Source organism: Vipera berus (assembly GCF_964194415.1).
Source record: "Vipera berus genome assembly, chromosome: 1".
Classification (NCBI taxonomy): Eukaryota; Metazoa; Chordata; class Lepidosauria; order Squamata; family Viperidae; genus Vipera; species Vipera berus.
Window position 1 is genome coordinate 163,525,997 of NC_138202.1, and position 24,659 is coordinate 163,550,655.

The 24,659-nt window shown below is 39.2% G+C and overlaps 1 protein-coding gene across 6 annotated transcripts in view; it reads right to left on the reverse strand.

Annotated features, from left to right (window-relative positions):
* Positions 1 to 24,659, reverse strand: part of SESTD1 (SEC14 and spectrin domain containing 1) — a 75,462-nt gene that overhangs the window by 18,041 nt on the left and 32,762 nt on the right. For 5 of the 6 annotated variants that reach the window (XM_081314910.1, XM_081314909.1, XM_081314907.1 and 2 more), the window contains 9 exons: positions 23,153 to 23,266; positions 17,270 to 17,383; positions 12,750 to 12,847; positions 12,127 to 12,182; positions 10,187 to 10,398; positions 6,935 to 7,057; positions 4,358 to 4,552; positions 3,294 to 3,408; positions 1,952 to 2,111 (listed from right to left, as the gene is read on the reverse strand). In XM_081314910.1, the coding sequence (XP_081171036.1) occupies positions 1,952 to 2,111; positions 3,294 to 3,408; positions 4,358 to 4,552; positions 6,935 to 7,057; positions 10,187 to 10,398; positions 12,127 to 12,182; positions 12,750 to 12,847; positions 17,270 to 17,383; positions 23,153 to 23,266 (1,187 nt within the window). The remainder of the gene's footprint in view (positions 1 to 1,951; positions 2,112 to 3,293; positions 3,409 to 4,357; positions 4,553 to 6,934; positions 7,058 to 10,186; positions 10,399 to 12,126; positions 12,183 to 12,749; positions 12,848 to 17,269; positions 17,384 to 23,152; positions 23,267 to 24,659) is intronic. The other variant, XM_081314908.1, reaches the window with a different exon arrangement.

Genomic DNA, 24,659 nt, shown 5'->3' on the forward strand with positions numbered 1-24,659 from the left:
CAGTAGGCGTTTTTGACTTCTCAGTATAGGGCTGAGAGAGAATGAGTGACCCAAAGTCACCCGAGCAGGTTCTGTTGCTAAGGGTGGATTATAATTTGAATATCTTTACCCTCGGTCCAGCACTATACCTACTACACCACTCTGGCTCTCATATCTGTCTGCCTGTCTGTCTCTCTTTGTCTTGTGTTGCACAGAGCCTTGGTGGAGCAGTGGACTAATGCCTCCTTAAGTAACACCAGCTGCCTGCAATTAGTGCAGGTTCGCATCCCACCAGGCTCAAGGTTGACTCAGCCTTCCATCCTTCCGAGGTAGGTAAAATGAGGACCCAGATTGTTGGGGGCAATTAAGCTGACTTTGTAATAATGCCGCTTGGGTGTGTGTGTGTGTGAAAGCCCTAATAAGCAGGCATGTACATAGAATGAAGGCTACTGCTAAGCTTGTAAGCCGCCCTGAGTCTTCGGAGAAGGGCAGGATATAAATGGAATTAAAATAAAATAAAATAAATAAAATAAATAAATAATGATTGCTCATGATCTCTTCTGATTATTTTACCTACAGGCACAGTCTTCCTCCAACTTAGTACCTCATGTCACATCCAAGCATAGGCTAGGGCAGTTAAGAACTGGGAAGAAAATCTTTGGGGTGTCTAGCTTATTGGAAGATGAGCCCAGTGCATTAGGGAAAGGAGCATCCTGTGAAGTGACAACATTCCTCCAAAGTATATTCCAAACCTCAGGCAGAAAAGAGGGCGTATAAAAACCGCCTGCACTGGCCTTTCATAAGGAGCGGCTAAAGCCAATTATGTCTTTGTTGCCAAGAAAGCAGCAACCCATACAATGGGATTCTTTTTTTAAAAAAAAACCTACAAAAATGATAACCTGGCTTCAAATCCAACTTAGGAGAAATCTGCTAACCGTGAGAGCAATCAACCAATAGAATAGCTTGCCTTCAGAAGTTGTGGGTGCTTCATCACTGGAGGCTTTCAAAAGGAGATTGGAAAACCATTTGTCTGAACTGGTATAGGGCAGGGTTAGGCAACCTCGGCTCTTTTATGATTCGTGGACTTCAACTCCCAGAATTCCTGAGCCAGCTGTGCTGGTTCAGGAATTCTGGGAGTTGAAGTCCACGAGTCATAAAAGAGCCGAGGTTGCCTACCCCTGGTATAGGGTCTCCTGCTCAAATAGTGCGTTGGACTAGGAAACCTCTGAGGTCACGTCCAACTCTATTATTCTATGTTCTTTTTTGTTTATAGTTTTCAAAGTTGTACCTGAGTTCAAAACTTGTGTTTTTTTAATTTTTAAGCGTAATGCCCTATTCAGTAAATGTTGAAACATTCCTTACAAATGTGGTATATCAGGAGGATTTAGTATTTAAATAAATATTGCAGTAGCTGCTAAATTATCAGGAAAATTAAAACCGTTTCTGTAGCAAATGTAAACTCATACATAATTCCTCATCAAAATTTAGAAAATGGGACAATATGTAATGGAACATTAAACATTTCCAAATGATACCAAGGCCATTAACTACCAATTAATCTTAAAAGCAGTTTTTCTGCAATATTTAAAGAAACTACAGAACCTATAAATTGTAATTTGCATTAATACCTTAACTTCTCTTAATAATAAGTGTTGCACAATACTGAAAGTAACAAAAATACCTAAATTTATGAAACTGTATACAAAAACACTGTTTTTATAATTAACTGATTTTGTTTAGTGTCAAGTTTAAACAAAAAACTTACTTATAAATTTTGGGAATCATACCTTTCAGAACCAAAAAAAAAATACACAGGTACAACCTATGTACACTTAGGTTTGTATTTTGATTATTTTTCATATTTTCATTTGTTTGAAAAATATGGTGGCATTTAAAAAGAAGCTGACAGTGGTTTTAAAGTGACGTCATTAGGAAAGAGAGATTCTTAAGAGTCCAACACCATCCTGAATACCTTTGCTTCCTAAGCTGCATGTCTTCCATTACTCCCTGGATGTGATCAACATTCTCTTTGTTTTCACTTGTTACATCTTTTCCATAAGCCCACGTAGCTTGGTTAGATATCTGATCAAGAAGACCTTGACCTTTTTCACGCAAACCTTGGAGGCCCAAGTCTACAGGGATAATGAACAAAATTTTATTTTGTGTACAATGTAAGATGAACTATTCTCTTAAATCGTGAGAACCCAATTCTCTTTTTGCCCATGTGCAAGTTAGGTGCTAATTGTCACATGTTCCCACTTAACCTACTAAACTGTAAAATGCTACATTCTGTAAGCATATCCTTCAAGTGTTGACAGTTAACTATATCAACTGGTAAGAAGGATGGTTAATACTTCAGCAGTACAGACACAGACACATACTGATTTATGTCAGGCTTGATAGTGTTTGCTATAAGTGAGGACTGTAGCTCCATGGTACTACTCATGCTGAAAATCCAGGTTCAATTTTGGGTACAATCATATAAAAAGGAACAGATTAGTTGAGATTGTTGTCCAAGACCTAAATTGCTGCCCAAGATCTAGGAGACATACTACTTGCCAAAGAAAGAAGTAGTGGGCACAAGTGATCAATCTCCTGATTTACCCGAATACAGTTTTGTCTTTATTATGCTCCCTCCCCACATATTTATGAGCTGTTAAATCAGACATTGTCTTCGCATTTATTCTGTTTGACCTTAATTGGTTTGTTTATTCTGCCCAATACCCTTTCAGTAACAATTATCAGAACAACACATGTTGCTTAAAATAAAATTCTTTTAAATACAAAAGGCTCATTTAATGAAATTCTTTTAAATACAAATTTAGAGGCTTATTTGGAGACCACTGCTGTTAGGAGATCAGTCGTTCAAATCCATTTCATAGGAGTCTTATGAGTTATATGCCATCTTGATCTGTTAGTTATGTAACAGATGATCCAGCAATTAAATTGGGTGGTTAAGCTAATGAAGTGGCTGTGCCCTTAGTCAGCCATGCATAGATTTTGGAAGCCTACATGTTTAGATTTCCATAGGAGCTGGAACCTCAGAGACACAGATTCCTAGTTCCTATTGAATTCTATTCACAAAACATGAATATGGTGGTCAATGCATATTACTGAACATCATTCCACAATGAGATATTTTTAAAGCTCCCTTTATGAGCCAGTCAAGTGAAGAGAATTGGTACCCGCAGTTTTCCATTCAATGGGCTTGTTAGGCTTATATGAAAAAGTATGCAATTTAATCCAATCCTTAATTCTGCAAATGAAGACATTCACTATAGCGCATTTGGCAACTTAATCTTGTTTTTCCTTACCAACACTTTTTAATTTCTCTTCAAGTAGTTTTAAAGTTTGCTGAATTGACGCTCCATCAGCTGGGGCTACATCAACACACAGCATCCCAAGTAATCCATCTAGTTGCTGAGACAACTGAAAAAAGCCAACCCCAAAGTCAGCAGGTTATTTTTATGATTTTAAGTCTTTCTCCTTAGTTAAAGAGATATGTTGTATGAATGGCAGGCGGAATTATGACTAGTTCAATTATAAAAGTGACAGAGCTAAGACATAGGGCTAGCAACAGTGTCTGTGCAAGCAGCTGCAAAGGAAAGCTCTCGTTTCCAGTTGCTGCCACTTCATCCAATCCAAACTGTCCAGGAAGACTCTAAATAATATTCAGTAAAGTAAAATATTTCATTCAGGTTTAAACAGCAAAGTCTACACTGATGGCATTTCAGTGCCCCTTATGACTTTTTTCCTCAATGATTTCTTTTGCATACAGAGTAGCACTGTGAGTCACCATGCACCAGTAACTAAATTGTCCAAATTCATCCCCCAGAATGGCCTCTTAAATACTGCCTGCCAAGAAGGATCAGAGCTTCTCCAAATCAATTTTCTAAAAGCAGGTGGTAACTCTTAAATTTCTTCACATACTCTGCAATTTTCTCAAGAACCATGTTGAAAAGAATCCAGACAAAAGGACAAATAGTTACTGAGTTTATGTCATTGGCTTGCCTCAGAGTTCATGTCTGGATAAATCCAACTGACATTATTAGCAGATTTATGTAATTTGCTCTTCTGCTCCAGCTTTGCTTGTCTAGCATCTTGGTGGAAGAATTATAACAAATATGGAAAAGGAACACTCGTTTCATCAATGTGTACATAGAGAAATGGACACTTTTTTTAAACTGCCTCCATTAATTAACAGCAGACGTCCAAGTGAGCCCTAATACTTTCTTGTTCTCATTTATTTTAAGACTTTTCCCCTGTGCACTGCAATTATTAGGGCAAAATTATTCCTAAATATAACCGGCTTATTTATTGACCTGCAATGGCATCATGAAGCCACGATGTACAATAAGAAAGTCCATATTTTACTTACATCTTGAGCAACACCATGAAACTCAAGGGCTGCTTGTAGCAGATTCTGCCTAAACTCCAACTGGCTGGCCTGCCGATAACAAACATCACTCAACTGCTGTTGCAATGCTTTTAATTCTACGAGATCTTCTTCATCCCCAGCATTCAGTAAAGCTGCAATCTGTTGATTCAGTTCCACGTACACTGCAAACCACTCCTGCAAAAATCAGCCCATCAAGGCATATTGAGAAGGTGCAGGCTTTCCTACTTCAATATCACCGTTATTGTTAATTTTTGCCACGTTTTTAAAAGCACAAGCACAACAGCTATGCAGCAAACCTCAGCTTAGTGAAATATTGAGCAAGATTACGCACCTCTCTGTTTAACAATGCTATGTTAAAAACCAATGGTATGCAAATCTGCCGAAACTCAAAATTAAGTCCACCTTTCATTTTGCTTTCAACATAATAAAATGATTCTATTATTTGGTCAATTTCAGAAGCTGGAAGCAATTTTCAAGAACATTTTTTTCTTGATGTCTTTTTTTCAAATTGTTTTTTATCTTATTCATATAAGGAATTCTTTCATTTTTCCCTAACTGTAATATCCTGTTCTTTTATTTGCCCAAATCTGTTGGTTTTTTTTTCAAAAACAACAACACTGATTTGCATTTATTTAACGCTCAGCAAAATGTATTTGTCTGCTCATCTATTTGTTCCCTTGATCATACAATTCTTCCCTCTCCCTTTTCCTTACCCTAGATTTATTAAACAATTTCCTAGGCTTTCTTTACTGCCTCCCCCCACCACCACCCACTCTCTAGTTCAGACATGTCAAAGTCGCAACGTCACGTGACGTTGTGCAACATATCGGAGCTTTTTCCCCATTGCCGGCAATGGGGTGGGCGCGGTTTCGTGACACGTCTGGCCCATGGGCCGGCAGTTTGACACCCCTGCTCTAGTTGATACACTAGAAGTGTCTTCCCGTTCTTAAAAGCACAGGAGACAGCTCTGAAGTAATGCAATGTACCTGCAACTTTTGACAGAAACTTACATGCTAACAAAAATGCAAATGTGGGGCAAGTAAAGACAGGTGGCTAAACAAAAATACTGGGAAAAATAAGAAAGAGTGGCATAAAAGCACTGAGAAGTAGGGACAGAGGAGAAGGTGGCAGGCAGAAGGAACAGACGCTGTAGAGCAGGGCTTTTCAACCTTTTCACCCATTGTACCACTTTTAGGATATGGCAACATCCGAGTACCACCAGTTGCCTAGCAAGGTGTCAAAAACCTGATGACCAAAAAAAAAAAAGGAAAAAAGGAAAAAAAGTGACAAAGTACAGGTAGTCCTCGACTTACAACAGTTCACTTAGTGACTGTTCGAAGTTACAGTGGCACTGAAAAAAGAGCCCCCAAGCCACAGCCGAGCAAGACCCCTGCCTGCCCGCCTGGCGGCACTCTTCCTCCTGTCCGAGGTTTTCATTGTTGTGAGCATTTCTGTTGAGGATTGGCAGCGGGGGTGGTGGTGGGGGGTTGTTTGGTTTTTATTCCCCTCGTCTGCTGGGTGGTTGCAGCAGGTTTTGGTCACTTCACATGACCCTGGGACACTGTGACCGTCATAAATATGAATTAGTTGCCAAGCATCTGAATGTAAATCACAAGACCCTGGAGATGCTGCAACATTCCAGCTGATTGACGCTTCTTCTGGGCTCAGCAGAAGCACCGGGATCAGCGCCAAACTCCAGCTGGAGCCTGGCGCTGATCCTGGCGCTTTCGCTGAGTCCTGGCAGCTCCTGCAGCTCCTGCCCTCTCTTGCTTAGGCTTGTGTGGTGCTGCCACCAGTTCAGCTCATTCCCCTCCCCCACTACCACTTTTCTAGGATGGTCGCGTACCACCTGCCAGGTGCCAAAGTACCACAGGTGATACCTGTACCACTGGTTGAAAAGCCCTGCTGTAGAGAAATGGGCAGATAGAACCATTTCCTCACTACTTGCTTATAACTTCACCTAGAAAATTGTTGAAGCTATTCAAAGCCTATCCTTATTCCTGTCATTTTAGCATTAATGATCATTGGTTGGCTATAAAATACTCTTTATCTATCAGTTGCTGATGGGCAAAGGGCAAATAGGTGAACAGAATTTGGCCTGACATCCCTATTCAAATAGTTGGAAGCAAGAAGCTCAATTGAATTGAATGGAAGGAATCTTCCTGTCCCCAAGTCAGGTGGAAAGAATAGAAAACTAGTGCAAATAATTCACTGGCGAAATAACTATTCTTTGCCCCCAAACTGGCAGGAATAAATGAAATCTCCACCACCCCTAGAGTCCAAGAGATTAGAGGGTCCTTGGTAGGCAATGATTTGTTTTGTCTTTTTCAATCTCAAGGCAGTCCCTCCTTTTTCAACTATAGCATACTATTATGCCACTAGAACTAATCATTTATCTGATCAGTAGCTTGCTCTAGAAGAAAAGGTGCCCTATTTGCCAGTACATAAATCAGTGTCTAAAATTCACTAGAAAAGAAGGGCACTAAGAAGCACTGCACACAATAAATGACATAAAAATCATTGCACAGTAGCTTCCTTGGGAAAATGAAAACTCACGCTGTGTTGACTTTCAATCTCTTCGTGTTTCTGTTGCAAAGCTTGCGAAGCCCTAATTGAATCACCAATTCCCCACTGGGTTCTAAGCTGTTCCGAACCTGGCCCTTCCAGCCAGTTCACTACCTGTTTAAATAAATAAAATAAATAAATGAATAAATAAATAAATAAATAAATAAATAACCAGCATGTTCATCACCACATATAATTTAAAACCAATAGATTTTAAAGGCTTTCTATTATTTAAAGCAACCTTTCCTAATACAGTTCATAGTATATACATTAATAGCAAACCTTATTTCCAAAAAGGAAAACAAGGACTGTTGAAGTCAGGGCTGATAAACCCCTTCGGTACAAAATCAAGGGACTAGACCACCTCATCCCATTTTTTAAATGCATGTTTTCTTTGTGAATCTGCAGTCTCATATCAGCAGCAGCATAAGCACACTTCACATTTTCAACTTATACTTACATTGGCAGGTAAAATGCAACAACTTTTTGTTTCTAGTAAAAGGTAAATTGTTCTAATTTGTAGAATTATATTATCTCGATAAATTTCCTAACAAACCTTAGCGTGCATTATTTCATATACTATAACGAAGTGGCGTTAGAACAGTATTTGTCAACAATTGTGTAAAAATCTAGGAACGTGACTTACACTGCAGTGGTACATAAATGTTTTTGACTCCCTGATTTAACTGGGTTCTCTTTATCTAATTTTAGGATCTGTTTGGAGAACAGATCAGATTTCATTGAAAATTCAGAAGCGTTTACAAAGTGAATTGTACACGGATAGTAAAGATCCTTCCAGTCCAACTCAGCTGTGGTGAGCTAGTAGTCAAAGAAGGTCATGACTATTTAAGGCTGTTGTTGTTAGTTGCAAAGTCGTGTCTGACCCATCGTGACCCTATGGACAATGTTCCTCCAGGCCTTCCTGTCCTCTACCATCTTCTGGAGTCCATTTAAGCTCACGCCTACTGCTTCAGTGACTCCATCCAGCCACCTCATTCTCTGTCGTCCCCTTCTTCTCTTGCCCTCAATCTTTCCCAGCATTAGGCTCTTCTCCAGTGACTCCTTCCTTCTCTTTAGGTGGCCAAAGTATTTGAGTTTTAGCTTCAGGATCTGGCCTTCTATATTTAAGGCTAACAAATGGAAAATAAAGCTTTCAGACACTTCCTTCTTAGCCATTCCCATGCTGATTTATCTCCTTTCCTAGTTAATATTTCCTTTAATGCTTCCAAGGGTTTTACAGTCTAAGATACTACACAGTGGTTATATAAATCCGACAGCGTCAAGCTTTAGCCCATGTATTCTTCCTATCTAACCTATAAAACATCAATTTCTGCACTACTCACATCAAAGTCAATATGGATGTGCATTATCATATAATACTAAGTCATCCCACAGAATCCATTTGAAGGACAATCCATTAAATTGTATTTGGGTCCACATAAATCACTTACGAATGACATACATGTATTAACATATGAAGATCTTGGAAGCTTTTGCATCCATTTTTAATCAAGAAGAGCAGTTCATGTTATTTATACTGGAAAATGAATATGAGGATAAGTATTCAAGAAGTCAGCTTCAGAAATCATGGTCTGTGGTCAATTTAAAACTGCTAACTAAATTCCCTTTAATAGAAAGTAACTAAAAATGTGTCAATTCCATCTTCTAGTCCTTTACTGTATAGTAGTTGGAATGTAATAACTATGGTTTTAAATGAGGGATAAATGCAGGCACTTGCAAATTCATTCCATTTTTCTTTTTACAAAAATAGAACATAAACAACCTGTCAGTCACAAGCATGTGAAAAAAAACTAGACGAAGTATAACTGGGAAGTGACATGGTTCCTTCTCCCTTCACCAAATTATTTAAAAATCTTTAGCAGATGATTTCTAAATTAGTAACTAAAAAAGAGAGGAGACTGCAAGATTTTACTACCAGTCTAATTAATTTCCTTTGTAATTCAGCAACACAGAGCAAAGAAATGACAAGTTGTAATTAGAATGATATAAATTGAGATTGATACTCCTGTAAACAAATCTATTTAAATGCATTAATAAAGGCACTTCACTAACTAGAATTAGCATTTTTCTCTATCAACTCACCTGTTTTGATATTCTAAATACCTGTTACAGAAAAATATATATGATATTTTGCTTATATTGACCATATTCAGTATCTTCCTGATCTCAAGAAAATGCTTTTTATACTATGTCTTGAATGTTTTTAAAGGATATGATGAATTATTAAAATGTTTGTTACAGACTTAAAAGACAAAATTGATAGCTTTGTTTTTAAGTATAACAGAATGAAAAGTAATTTAATTTCTGACTCCCATTACTTCAATCTAAAATGTTAATATTCAAAGCTAAAGTTTATTTCTTCCACTGAGTGCTGTACAGCAATAAAAATACAGTTTTTTGTGTGTATGCCTTCAAGACATTGTTGACTCCTGGCAACTGCCTGAATAAATCCTTGCAGTTTTCTGGGAAAGATTTCAGAAATGGTTGCCACTGTCTGCTTCCTTCCCATTCTCCTAGGCAGAAAAACTGCCTAAGATAAAACTAGAATTCATGGTCACTTGGTTTCCAGCCTGTTATACACACACATGCACACACACGCACACACACACAAAACAAGCATGAAGACAATAAATAGATCCCCATTTTTAGTGCTATTGAAACAAAGGCAGTTATTGCATTTTTTATCCTACCTTAATTTTTAGTCAACTCAACATGCTTGTAACTTCTGCCTCCTATTTTCCCCAAACCACTCTTAGTCTCCTAGTTACTACCCCAGCACTTTAACCACTCTACCAAACTGACTCTCTAATATCAATTTCCAGAGCACCACTTGATCTTTCATGACCTTTCAATGCGGAAATTGTTTCAAGTTTATCTTATTATTACTCTGGTGGGGAACAGCCTTGCATTAAAAGGGCAAATTTGGATTCCAATCACTAGATATACAAATTTTAAGGTAATGCAATGCCGTGATTCAAATTTAAAGGGCAAATGTGATTTGGGCATGAATGTGATGCTTGTCAGGGATACCTGAAGTCAAGCATACCTTTTCCAGGTATAACACATGTCAGTTGCAAATGGTAGCCGCATAAATCCAGAAAAAATTGTAGCAGCTTTGAGGTGCCCCCAACAGCTGATTCAGCATGTTAAAAATCCTATTAACTCTCCATCTAATCTTTTTTACTAACACAAAGAATAGACACAAGTTAGTATGTCACTTACCTGCATTACCTTCTGTTGAATTTCTTCCAACTGAGTTCGTTTGCTCCTTTGCCTGCATACTTCCTGATACCGTGTATACTGTTCTCTGAGTGAATCTAGTAACTTCATAACCTGGGGCTGAGCAAGCAGTTCATCATCCATAGGAGACCAGGAGACTCCTCCATCTGAACCATTAAAACGGCGTTGTTGCAATTCCGATAAGAGCTCATGACCTTAATAGAATATATATACACACAGAGACATATATATATATATATATATATATATACATACACACACACATACATATACAGTATATATATCCATATGATCTAATAACTCAGGCAAAAAATGAGCTAAACTTTAATGGAAAAGACTGGAAAATTTTTGCTGGAAACATAAAGGCTTCTTCTTTCAGTTTGTATGCACATTTTCTGGGGTTAAAACCACAGCATGATATAAGATTGTGGAGTAAGGATAGCAGTATCACTTCATCTCTCTCTCTCTTTTGCAATATGCTTGAATGTGTACATAATGACATTCAAAACAGCATTTCAAAGTGCAATTACTTAATTATGTATAAACAAAATTAAAAGTTCATGTATTAAAGTTCTAAGGCTAGTGTTTACTGATACTACTGCTGATGACACAAGCATTGGTTTGCCCAGGAGATCATGAAGAACTGGAAATGACTAAACAAATTACTGTATCAGTCCTATGTAACAAAAGGTACTGACTGAGATTACCTATATATAATGGAGGCAGCCAGAATACCCCCAAAGCATACCCGTTCTTCTATGAGAACAGCAGATGCCTTCTGAACTCAGTACCACTTAATTAGCCAGGCTAAACCTATGCAAATATTAACTCCCATCTAAAATAGACTGAATCTCAGTTTATTTGTACTCATTATTTAATCCAAGACCTAGTCCAGAATATCAGTTGTGATAGATCAGGGGTCTTCAAACTTGGCCCTTTTATGACTTGTGAACTTCAACTCCCAGAATTCTTCAGCCAGCGTGCTTGGCGTCATTTATCTGCAACTTTCAGTAACGCTCCCAAAAGTGAAGAACATGGGAGAATCAAACTGAGTACAACAGCAAGAGGAGCTTGTCGATCAGAAGGTCGGCAGTTTGGCGGGTCGAATCCCAAGTGCCGCGTAATAGAGTGAGCGCCTGTTACTTGCCCCAGCTTCTGCCAACCTAGCAGTTCGAAAGCACGTAAAAATGCAAGTAGAAAAATAGGGACCACTACGGTGGGAAGGTAACAGCGTTCCGTGCGCCTTTGGCGTCTAGTCATGCCGGCCACATGACCACGGAGACGTCCTTGGACAAGCGCTGGCTCTTTGGCCTTGAAACGGAGATGAGCACCGGCCCCTAGAGTTGGAAACGACTAGCATGCATGTGCGGGGGAACCTTTACCTTTAATTAATCACTGGCTGACAGTGTGAAAGCAAGGTGATGTACTAAGGTAAAGTTGCTTCTCTTTCCCTAATTTGTACCACTGTATTTATGAACTGTTTTCAGAAAAGCTGGCAAGCAGAAATACCAAGTTAACCACTTTCAGAATTTGGGGAGAAATGAAATAGCTGGACTGGTATGAGTTTTCTGCTTTTAGCTATCATCCAACCTAATTCTTAAACAAGTCTATCTTTAAAGGAATTTTAATTCATAACTGCTTACTGTTTTCACAGATAAATTCAACAATTTCAGCAGAAAGAGAGACTAGTATTTTATTTCTCTACTGCTGTTATTCCCAGAAGATAGAAGGAAGCAGAGTACTTGTTATGTAGAAATTCTATATTTAAAAAGAAGAGGAAAACTTTCATAAATGCATTATTTTATAGTTAATAACTATAACTGATGAACTGTATGGACTTTAGTTAAGTGGCTGATTCAATTTATGTTCATGCTACTCATTATTTTTTTTTAAAAAAAGTGTGCCATATTGGGCTGATATACCTGTCTGCAGAACAGTCTCAGGATCAACAGATGGAAGAAAATTTAAATCTATAGACCTTGAAAGAGAAAAATAAATTTGTTGTGAATGAAAACAGAAGTTTCAAGGCTTAAATAGCAATAAAAAATTATCCAAATTTCTATTTTTCTTTCCCATTGTGAATACTGAGGTCGTATTTTGTTTCATTCAGTACACCTCTATCAATGTCCAAGGAAATTTTCAAAATTTCAGGAATGTTTAACATTTTTGCAATTGTTTTGGTTATTTTTTGAAGGAAATAATTGAACAGACATTAAGAGCTTAGAAATATACTATTAATACAAGAGAACTTTCAGATATGTCCTCTCAGAACATATCTCATATATTTTACTGCAATATAACAGAAAATATAATCATAATCATACGTAGTAAAAATGTAAGGGAGCTGTAGAGAGTTACAAGAATATTTGTATGATCAAGCTGGAAGTGAAAAGAGAGACCACAACAATAGCTAGAAACACCACACTTTTGATAATTAAGATTTCTCCTGTTAACGGAGTTGCTAAAAAATTGCAAATAGCTTCTGAAAGCTAAAGACCACAGGAAACACCTATGGAACAATTAATAACAGCAAGAAAAGTATTACCTCTCTTTCTCCTGTTGGTTTCCCTTATCACTTCCGCTGTTGATTAATGCAAGCTCATCAAGTAAGGATGTAGACTCTTTTGTAAACTTCTCAAATGCCTATATAAAATAGTAAGTTAGCATTTCAGAGATTGAATTTTACCATTTAATGTCTGAAGTTTTGCAGCATAGTGCTCTTACTGTTCCACTACGAACAAATTCTAAAGTCAAGCAATTTTTATCAGTGCTTGGTCTTTACCGTTTTGCATTAACAGTAACTGCCATATGACAGAAATGTGTTACTTTTGGATCCATTAATTCAGAGTCCTTACTTAATGACTGTTGGCTTAATGACCATTTGAAGTTAAGACAGACTTCAAAAAATCTACTTATGCTCCTTCCTCAAAGTTGTAACTGCTGCATCTCCCCGTTTTAGGTGATCACACTATGGGTGCTTGGTAACTAACTCACATTTACAACAAGTTAAAGCATTCTGTAGTCATGTGACCACAATTTGTGAAAAGTTTTTTTGCTATTTTCCAGCAAAACTTAGATATGCTAGATTCACGTAAAGACCACATAATTAGCTTCATGACTGTGATGACTTTTACAAATGATGTAAAAAAAGTTCTAAGTTACTCCAGTCATGTGGTGCCTAGACTCACAACCACAACAACATGCATATGACTGTGCTCAAAATTCCACGTTCCATTGTAGTCATAAATTTAGGATTACCTCTATAATTTCCTGATGATACCCAAGGCTTAGGTTAAATGCTCAATCATAACCATTTAAAACAGAACTAGACTAAGGATGTCACCAAATTAAACAGGACTTCAGGTTATAATCTTTGGTTGCTGGACGCAAGCTTTTAAAAATCAAAGTCTGTCTTGCAAAAGTCGTTATTATGTTTTGAGAGCTGCTGCTAAGAAGTCATTCTAAGAAACTTCATTCAACATTAACCATTATGCTGTTTTTTTCTGTCAAGAGTATCCAGGATATGTGCACTGATTCATGTCAATGGAATGGAATGTAAAGTAAAACATGCACATTGATACTAGTCACAATGGCAGTATCAAGTATTTTTCAGCAGAGAATCTTTATGTGTGTTGAAATAATATTCCACTATTGTCAACCAATCTTAATCTTTATTTTCACGTAATTCAGCATGAATTACAATCACACTGGCCAACTGCACTTACTGAATAACTGCACATCTATTTTTTAAAAATATGTTCAATCACGTCCAATTTTTGGAGGCTGCCCGGACAAGTCCTTGCAATTGTTCTGGCAAGTTGTTTTTTTTCAAAGGTTTGCCATTGCCTTCTTCCTAGGGCTGAGTGTGTGTGACTGGCTCAAGGTCAACCAGTTGGCCTCTTGCTCAAGGCAGGACTAGAACTGACAGTCTCCTGATCCCTTAACTACTATATTAAACTGGGCTTTCATACATGTATCTTATATGTATTTTATTTACTTATTAGAACATGTAACATCAAAAAAAAAAGATTAAGGAATGTAAACAATTTTATGTTTCATAGATTTGGTACATGGCAAAAAACTACTCCCCTTCATGGATTACTGCCCCCTTCATGGATTACTGCCTTGTCGTGGCGAAGGGGCTTGCATAATTCAATGAAGCTATGAGCTATGCCGTGCAGGGCCACCCAAGACGGAAAGGTCATAGCAGAGAGTTCTGACAAAACGTGATCCACTGGAGAAGGAAATGGCAAACCACTCCAGTATCTTTGCCATGAAAACCCTATGGACAGTACCAAAAGGCAAAACGATATGACGCTGGAAGATGAGCCCCTCAGGTCGGAAGGCGTCCAATATGCTACTGGGGAAGAGCAGAGGGCTAGTACTAGTAGCGCCAGAAAGAATGAAGCGACTGGGCCAAAGCCGAAAGGACGCTCAGCTGTGGATATGTCTGGTGGTGAAAGGAAAGTCCGATGCTGTAAAGATTCTTTCTCCATAGGAACCTGGAATGTAAGATCCATGAACCAAGGAAAGCTGGACGTGGTCAAACAAGAGATGACAAGACTAACCATCGACATCTTAGGTATCAGCGAACTAAAATGGACAGGAATGGGTGAATTTAATTCAGATGACCATCAGGTATACTACTGCGGGCAAGTTTAGGCTTAAATTAAAGAAAGTAGGGAAAAGCGCTAGGCCAGTCAGGTATGAATTAAATCATATCCCTGTTCAATATACAGTAGAGGTGACAAATAGATTTAAGGAATTAGATCTGATAGACAGAGTGCCTGAAGAACTATGGACAGAGGTTCGCAACATTGTACAACAGGTAGCAACCAAAACCATCCCAAAGAAAAAGAAATGCAAGAAAGCAAAATGGCTGTCTGAGGAAGCTTTGCAAATAGCTGAGGAAAGGAGGGAAGCGAAAGGCAAGGGAGAAAAAGAAAGATATGCCCAATTAAATACAGAATTCCAAAGAATAGCTAGAAGAGATAAGAATGCCTTCTTAAATGAACAATGCAAAGAAATAGAAGAAAACAATAGAATAGGGAGGACCAGAGATCTTTTCAAGAAAATTGGAGAGATGAAGGGAACGTTTCATGCAAAAATGGGCATGATAAAGGACCAAAATGGCAGGGACCTAACAGAGGCAGAAGAGATTAAGAAGAGGTGGCAAAATTACACAGAAGAACTATACAAGAATGAGCTTAATGTCCCTGATAATCACAATGAGGTGGTCACTGACCTCGAGCCAGACATCCTAGAATGTGAAGTGAAGTGGGCCTTAGAAAAGCTGAGCAACAACAAAGCTAGTGGAGGTGACAGTATTCCAGCTGAGCTATTCAAAATCTTAAAAGACGATGCAGTAAAAGTGCTACACTCAATTTGCCAGCAAATTTGGAAAACTCAACAGTGGCCACAGGATTGGAAAAGATCAGTTTACATTCCAATTCCAAAGAAAGGCAGTGCCAAAGAATGTTCAAACTATCGCACCATTGCACTCATTTCTCATGCTAGTAAAGTTATGTTTAAAATTCTACAAGCTAGACTCCAGCAGTATGTGGATCGAGAACTACCAGAAGTACAGGCAGGATTTCGAAGAGGCAGAGGAACTAGAGATCAAATTGCTAACATACGCTGGATCATGGAGAAAGCTAGAGAGTTCCAGAAAAACATCTACTTCTGCTTCATTGACTATGCTAAAGCCTTTGATTGTGTGGATCATAACAAACTGTGGCAAGTCCTTAAAGAGATGGGCATACCAGACCATCTTATTTGTCTCTTGAGAAACCTATATGCAGGCCAAGAAGCAACAGTGAGAACTGGACACGGAACCACTGATTGGTTCAAAATTGGGAAAGGAGTCCGGCAAGGCTGTATACTGTCGCCTTGCCTATTTAACTTATATGCAGAGCACATCATGAGAAAGGCAGGGCTAGATGAATCAAAAGTTGGAATTAAGATTGCCGGAAAAAACATCAACAACCTAAGATATGCAGATGATACCACTCTAATGGCAGAAAGTGAAGAGGAACTAAAGAGCCTCTTGTTGCGAGTGAAGGAGGAGAGTGCAAAACTTGGGTTGAAACTAAACATTAAGAAAACCAAGATCATGGCATCTGGCCCTCTCAATTCCTGGCAAATAGATGGGGAAGAAATGGAGGTAGTGACAGATTTTATTTTCCTGGGCTCCAAGATCACTGCAGATGGGGACTGTAGCCAAGAAATAAAAAGACGCTTGCTCCTCGGGAGGAAAGCCATGGCAAATCTAGACAGCACACTAAAAAGCAGAGACATCACCCTGTCAACAAAAGTGCGTATAGTCAAGGCTATGGTCTTCCCAGTTGCAATGTATGGCAGTGAAAGCTGGACCATAAGAAAGGCTGAGCGCCAAAGAATTGAAGCCTTTGAACTATGGTGCTGGAGAAGACTCCTGCGAGTCCCCTGGACTGCAAGGCGATCAAACCGGTCAGTCCTAGAGGAGATCAACCCTGACTACTCTTTAGAAGGCCAGATCCTGAAGCTAAAACTCAAATACTTTGGCCACCTAATGAGAAGGAAGGACTCACTGGAGAAGAGCCTAATGCTGGGAAAGACTGAGGGCAATAGAAGAAGGGGACGACAGAGAATGAGGTGGATGGATGGAGTCACTGAAGCAGTAGGCGTGAGCTTAAATGGACTCCAGAAAATGGTAGAGGACAGGAAGGCCTGGAGGAACATTGTCCATAGGGTCGCGATGGGTCGGACACGACTTCGCAACTAACAACAACAACAACAAAAAACTAACTATCCTTAAACATACAAGTTTTATTAGGAAGCATTCATTAACTATTACAATCTATGTAGCCAATAGAGATTAAAAAAATCATTAATTCTAACTGTATCTTAAAAAATGTGTACAATAAAGGACAACCAATGATAGCATCTCCAAATCCTGAATTGTCAACTAATCATGGTAATAAAATGTGGCTTTTTTAACCTCAGGGAGCACAAAATGCAGTTGTATCTAGATACCTCTTATATTTATTGACAATTATATTGAAAAACATTTGCCAAGAAACTAACCAGTCTTTTGTTCAACCAATCCATATGATCATATGTAAGACTTCCTCCAAAATCTTCTGTTAGTTGAGATGGTTCTATATATCGAGTAAGCTTGTTAGCAGATACCAAAATAACCTATGTGAACAATTAAATGGGAAATTAACAACTTAGAACTTTGTGTTAGAAAATCAAATAATGTATTATGCTTCTAACTGAAAACCATCATTTTTTCATAACAAGCATAACAGACTTTTATACTTTAATAAGTAGGCACATTTTAAAATACGTTAATAAACTAATGTTTTAAAGACAAGTCTTAATATTTCATCACTTGGAACAAATATTAATATTTTCATCTCAATTAAAGTAACTCAATTTTGTATTTCGATTATACTTATGTAACTTAATGTAACCCAATATTTTACTTCTGTTATAACTATAGTATCAGCACCTTGCCTTATCAAATTATTTAAGAGTAAACTGAAGCGCATACTTCATCATCTGATGATGTAAAATCAAATGAATCATAAATGAACTAAGCATGAAAGTTTATACCTCCCTCCAAAAGTAATGAAAGTTGTTGGAAAGAGGCTTTCCTCCACACGACTGTTATCATGACAGAAATCCTGAACCACTAAGATGGAACAATTGCTTTTAGCCTTAATGAAACTGGATTATTACAACCATGTGGAAGTAATCTGCAAATCAGATTGCTCACTAGGGACCACAATCATATCCCATGTCCGCTAACACAAAAAGTATTGCTGTTTCAGTTTCTACAATTGCCGGGTAGTGCAACAAGACATTATAAGACTGCAAATTCAATTAACTGAATTTCTTCTCCACAATTTTTAAATGTTTATCTCTTTTTATCTCCCTGATTCAATCCCTAGGCATTCAGATTGCCATCCTTTCACACTAACATTTTAAGACACAAACAGCATAATGAATTTTGCCATTAAATCCCAATGTTCATAGATGGGTCATCTGTAAGAAAGATGACAAAGTAAAATACTTAAGAAAACTGACATATGTTTTTAATTTTTTAATTATTTTAAAAAATTATTAGTTCCTTCTTTTTTAGCTAACTTTTACCTGGCACCTTTAAATAATGGATTAAAATATCGTAACCAAGCATGTAGATCAGGCATGTCAAACTGCCGGCCCATAGGCCGGCTGCGTCATGCCGACACCGTGCCCACCCCATTGCCAGCAATGGGGAAAAAGTCACGATACGTTGCGCGATGTCACGTGACGTTGCAAGTTTGACATGCCTGATGTAGATGCTAACATATCTGTGTAAGTGTTTATTTACTGTTTACTGTATTCTGTAAAAGAACATTTCCAAACAATGAACTCACTCTCCATACCAGGTATGTTTGATTGTGGAAGCACAACTTATTTTTCCATTCACAAAGGAATTTTTGCAAAGAAGAAATTCCCTAAAAAGTGAGTAGTTTCTGGATTTTGCTTTGATCTCATGGACCACTCAATTACTGGGTACTGCTTGGCTGAGACATCTCTGTTAACAAAGTTTGCACCACAGAAATATCTATAAAACCCTGGTAACTTTAATAGTGAGAAGAGTCCACTCAATGAAATCTTGGGCAATAGAAAATCAGACTGTCTGAAATGTCATGTAAAAATTATGGGTTGTCAACTGGGAGTTCTGTTTGCACACAACAGCTTCATGCCAGAAGAAAAGGAAATTTGTATGGCAATATACAATGTACAGGTTGACAAGATTTTGAATGCATAACTTAATCTGAGCCACAGCAAACCATTTATATCTAACTTTATTACATTCTGTTTTATATTTACCCATTTTTAAAATGAATCCATAAATAGAGAAATGCAAGAATAATTTGCCGCATGATATGTGAATCATTATATGAGTACCTTAGAATTCACAGCAGAAAATATATTTCTTAAGACAGTATAAAAAATAAGTATCTTCCAGAGCTTGCAACTCAAATTTTGTTATAAAAACATGTTGCTATATGTTTATTTATAAAAGCATGGTTTCCGTACTTTATTAAAATAAGAAAAAAAAGTGCAGTGGAAAATATCCTTAGGGATCCTGTGCAGAGAACATATTAAGTATCTTACATCAAGCATTATTTCATCTCCAGCAATGTATTTTTGAAAATTCAGAAAAAAGATGGATGGTTAAAATGAATAGGACATCTAAACAGTCAGTAGGGGAAAAAAAAACCTTACCAGTCACATCTATGCATAACTATGTCCTAATATACCAAAAATGGTAGCAGCTCTGAGTTGGATGGAGGTAAGGAAAGAGCTGCCAGCTCTTAAAGCCTTGCTAGCTTAAACATACTATTTTTCAGACATCACACACACAGACACACACACAGACACACACACACACACACACAGAGAGAGAGAGAGAGAGAGAGAGAGAGAGAGAGTGTTCTCAAATTTTCTGTATTACTATCAACTGACAACAATGTAATGAAGTTACTAAAATCAACATGCCTGACTTTCACTGCAATCATTTTGCTTCTATGCTCGTAACTGAATTTTAGTTATAACAAATTACCCTCATGGCTGCCATCACATTCTTAATTAAATGTCTATATACTGAATAAAATCAAATACATTTTTATAATGCAATCACTGACAGAAAATCAGTCCTTCGAGTAAAATAATAAAAACTGTCCAAATTTCTGAAAATGATAGAATATGAATATTATCTCAGGCTCATTAGTGCCCTAGTAGTTTTTTCTCTAGGCCTTCTACTAATTTGTTTGGAAAGAAAACAATGCCATGACACAGAAAGTGCATAAATCAATCAGATGGGGGAGAATTAATTAATGGGGATACATTTCAAACTATGGAAACTTGCCATAAGGAAAACAAAAGGCCCAGATGGTACTGGATGGCCCTTAACAAAACAAATTCAAAGATATATTTTGAAGTGTGATTGTGCCATATTTTTTTCTGGTCCACAGAGAGAACTTTCACCAAGTAGAAAGAGACAAAGGGCAAATGCTCCTTGCATTTTATACCCTAAAAGATGGAAATTTAGAGAGGGGGAAGGGCCTTACTCTAAGCCAACCCAGCCTGGACAAAGTCATGGCTAGATCAGGTTTACAGGCTATTGAATTCCCTCCAACTTTCCTGTATGCTTTACTCAATGCAGAAAGAGCATCTTGACAAACAGAAGATTTGGAGATGAACAAAGCAGGATAAGCATGTCTTACATTGAAGAAAGTATTAATGCACCTACCATGAATTGTTAAAATGAATGAAAAAGTAATCTTACAAGAATCTAGTTATACGAAGCATTATTAGTAAGAGAAACTGGTAATTAAGTTCATGGCAAAAGTATTTGCCATGGGTCCCCACCTGCCTCCATTGCTCACAGCTCGGCGGATGCCTTAGTGGAAGCCTGGGAAAGGGCAGCCACTGAGGCACTCGACCGGGTTGTACCCTTGCGGCCCCTGACCCGGCGCAGATCCCAGCGAGCTCCATGGTTCTCCGCGGAGCTCCGGGAGATGAAGCGTCGGAAACGGGGCCTAGAGAGCTGCTGGAGGTCCAGCCGATCTGAACCCGACCGATTGCGGTTAAGAACCTACATTAGGTCTTATCTCGCTGCGATGAGGGAGGCGAGGTGTAATTACTTCTCCACCCTCATCGCGTCCGCAGATAATCGCCCGGCCGCCTTGTTTAGGGTGACTCGCTCCCTTCTTAATCAGGAGGTGAGGGAGGATCCCTTGCAGGGTCGTGCCGAGGAGTTTAGTCAACATCTGTCGGATAAAATCGCTCGGATTCGGACCGGTTTGGACTCCAGCTGGGCAGAGTCTGGCGATCAGGACGCGGGCGGTCTTGTCAATGTTATCTGGGAGGAGTTTGATTCTGTGACCCCTGATGAAGTGGACAGGATTATGGGGAAGCTGAGTTCCACCACATGTTTATTGGATCCGTGCCCTTCTTGGCTGGTTTATGCAGCTAGGGAGAGGACACGAGGCTGGCTCCAGGCGGTTATATCTGCTTCTTTGAGCGAGGGTTATTTCCCCACCATCTTGAAGGAGGCGGTGGTGAGACCTCTCCTCAAGAAGCCTGCCTTGGACCCAGCTGTATTGAACAACTTTCGTCCAGTCTCCAACCTTCGCTTTCTTGCGAAGGTTGTTGAGAGTGTGGTGGCGCATCAGCTCCCTCTGGTCCTGGATGAAGCGGATTATCTGGACCCTTACCAATCGGGTTTCAGGCCCGGGCACAGCACGGAGACGGCATTGGTCGCTCTGGTGAATGATCTCTGGAGGGCTCAGGATAGGGGATATTCCTCTGTCCTAGTCCTATTAGACCTCTCGGCGGCTTTCGATACCATCGACCATGGTATCCTGCTGCAGCGTCTCAGGAGATTGGGAGTGGGAGGCACGGTTTTTCAGTGGTTCTCCTCCTATCTCCTGGGACGCTCGCAGTCGGTGTTGGCAGGGGGGCAGAGGTCGACCCCTAGGACTCTCGCTTGTGGAGTTCCTCAGGGGTCGGTCCTCTCGCCTCTCCTGTTCAACATCTATATGAAACCGCTGGGTGAGATCATTCGTGGTTTTGGAGTTGGGTATCATCAATATGCTGATGATACCCAACTTTTTATTTCGACCCCAAACCACCCCAGTGATGCCCTCGCTGTGATGTCCCGTTGCCTGGAGGCGGTTCGGGTCTGGATGGGGAGGAACAGACTTCAACTCAACCCTGACAAGACTGAGTGGCTGTACATTCCGGCTTCCCGGGACACCTGGGATGTTCCATCTTTTTCTATGGGGGGGTGAGCTTTTACCCCCTGTGGATAGGGCTCGCAACTTGGGAGTCCTCCTAGATTCACGACTCACTTTGGAGGATCACATAGTGGCCGTGACTAGGGGGGCTTTTGCCCAGGTTCGCCTGGTGCGCCAGTTGCGGTCCTATCTGGACCGGGAGGCCTTATGTACGGTCACTCATGCGCTCGTGACCTCTCGCCTAGACTACTGTAATGCTCTCTACATGGGACTTCCCTTGAAGACTACTCGGAGGCTCCAACTGGTACAGAATGCGGCCGCGAGAGTTGTCTTGGGAGTTTCCCGGTACTCCCATGTTACACCTTTGCTCCGTGAGCTGCATTGGTTACCAGTTGTCTTCCGGGTAAGGTTCAAGGTTTTGGTTATGATCTTTAAGTCCCTACATGGCATGGGTCCGCGATACCTCGAGGACCACCTGCTGCCGGCGTCGACTCCCCTCCGCCCTGTGCGCGCCCACAGAGAGGGCCTCCTCAGGGTGCCTCCTGTCAAGGAATGTCGACTGGTGGCCCCCAGGGGGAGGGCCTTCTCTGTGGGTGCTCCGGCGTTATGGAACCAACTGCCGGTTGAGCTCCGAATGGCATCAGACCTCCGATCCTTCCGTCGCGGGTTGAAGACCCATTTATTTGAACTAGCGGGTCTGGCCTGATGGGGGTACATGGGTTTTTTATAGGCTTGTTTTATTATTTTTGTTTTAACTTGGGCACTGATTTAATTGTCTTTTAATGTTTGTATTGTTATTTATATTTATGCCCTGTGAACCGCCCTGAGTCCCTTTGGGAGAAGGGCGGTATACAAATCTCAATAAATTAAATTAATTAAATTAAAGGGACTGATTTCAAATGGAAGTCACTTACAGCTATAACTAAGAAATTTCAAGTGTAAGAAGCCAACATTTCAGTAGAAACAAGGGATCAGAGCAATGCTAATTATTCAACGTCACAATATGGTAAAGTTAGTGTTATGAAACATTTATACCGTAATACTCAAGGAATCACTTAATAACTCTTTTTCAGATCTGCATTCATTAGGAACTGAATCTGTATTCTAGATGCATGCAATGATAGATTAAGTGCAGTAGTTAAACCAGAAAGAAAGAAATACAACATACCTCAAAGCCAAGTCTGTCTTTCTCTTTCCAAAAGCAAAAATGTGTAACCTTTTTATCCCAGAACTCATCTGGTTTTACTACACAAACAAGGGATACTTCAGCTGGAACAACATTCTAAAATAATAAAAAATACACAATTAAATTTCTTACTAACTGCAAAACATAATGGCCTTGCCACCCCTCTTTATATAGCACAAATTGTTTGTAAAAAGTAGTGTATGGACTGGCACAATGAAGAAAATAAGTATCATGAACACCCTATTACAGAAAATAACATTATTTATTTATTTTATTTTTATTTTAATTCCATTTATATCCCGCCCTTCTCCGAAGACTCAGGGCGGCTTACAAGCTTAGCAGTAGCCTTCATTCTATGTATATGCCTGCTTATTAGGGCTTTCACACACCCCCAAGCGGCATTATTACAAAGTCAGCTTAATTGCCCCCAACAATCTGGGTCCTCATTTTACCTACCTCGGAAGGATGGAAGGCTGAGTCAACCTTGAGCCTGGTGGGATGCGAACCTGCACTAATTGCAGGCAGCTGGTGTTACTGAAGGAGGCATTAGCCCACTGCTCCACCAAGGCTCTTTTTATTAAGTTATAATCATCCTCAAACCAATTTTTAAAAATCTTGAGAGATATTGTATGTTAACACTGCAATCCTATGAACTCAGAAGAAGCAGAACCATTTCTATTCACCAATAAGAGGTCATGCTTCACAACGGTTTCCCCTTCCTGTGAAGTTATTTCTCACGTTTGTCTCTAAGTGAATATATATATAACATTAAATAGGCAGATAGCAGGAACAATCACTTATTATTTAATGATTATGACAGCATACATCCTCCAAGTTTAAAAAAAGAAAGCAGCATTGTATCTTGACAGTTAATAAAAATGGTCTGGGATCAAAATGTCAAACTTCATTAAGCCAACATCTGTTAAAAGATTTTCATAAAGCCAAGGAAAGCCATTTGAATGAAGTTGAATAAAGAATAAAAAAGGGCTAATAAAATTCTGCTGGAACTTCACCTTCTGCCTACTTCTTCCTAGAGTTCTTTTTCTCCCATGGGTCTGCTTTTATTTCTACTTACGTTTAGGATCCATCCTTTTTAAAACATGTAACAAATATAAAACCCATATTATGACAGTTAGAACAATTAACCAGTGGAACAAACTGCCTCCAGAAGTGGTGAATGCTCCAACACTGGAAGTTTTTAAGAAGAGACTGGACAACCATTTGTCTGGAATGGTAGGTTTCCTGCCTGAGCAGAGAGTTGGACTAGAAGACCTCCAAGGCCCCTTACAACTCTATTATTATTATTATTTTTAATCCCATTTATATCCCGCCCTTCTCCGAAGACTCAGGGCGGCTTACAATCTAAAGCACAAATCAATGTGCTTAGCAATAGCCTTCATTCTATGTATATGCCTGCTTATTAGGGCTTTTGGGGGCCCCCAAGCGGCATTATTACAAAGTCAGCTTATTGGCCCCAACAATTTGGGTC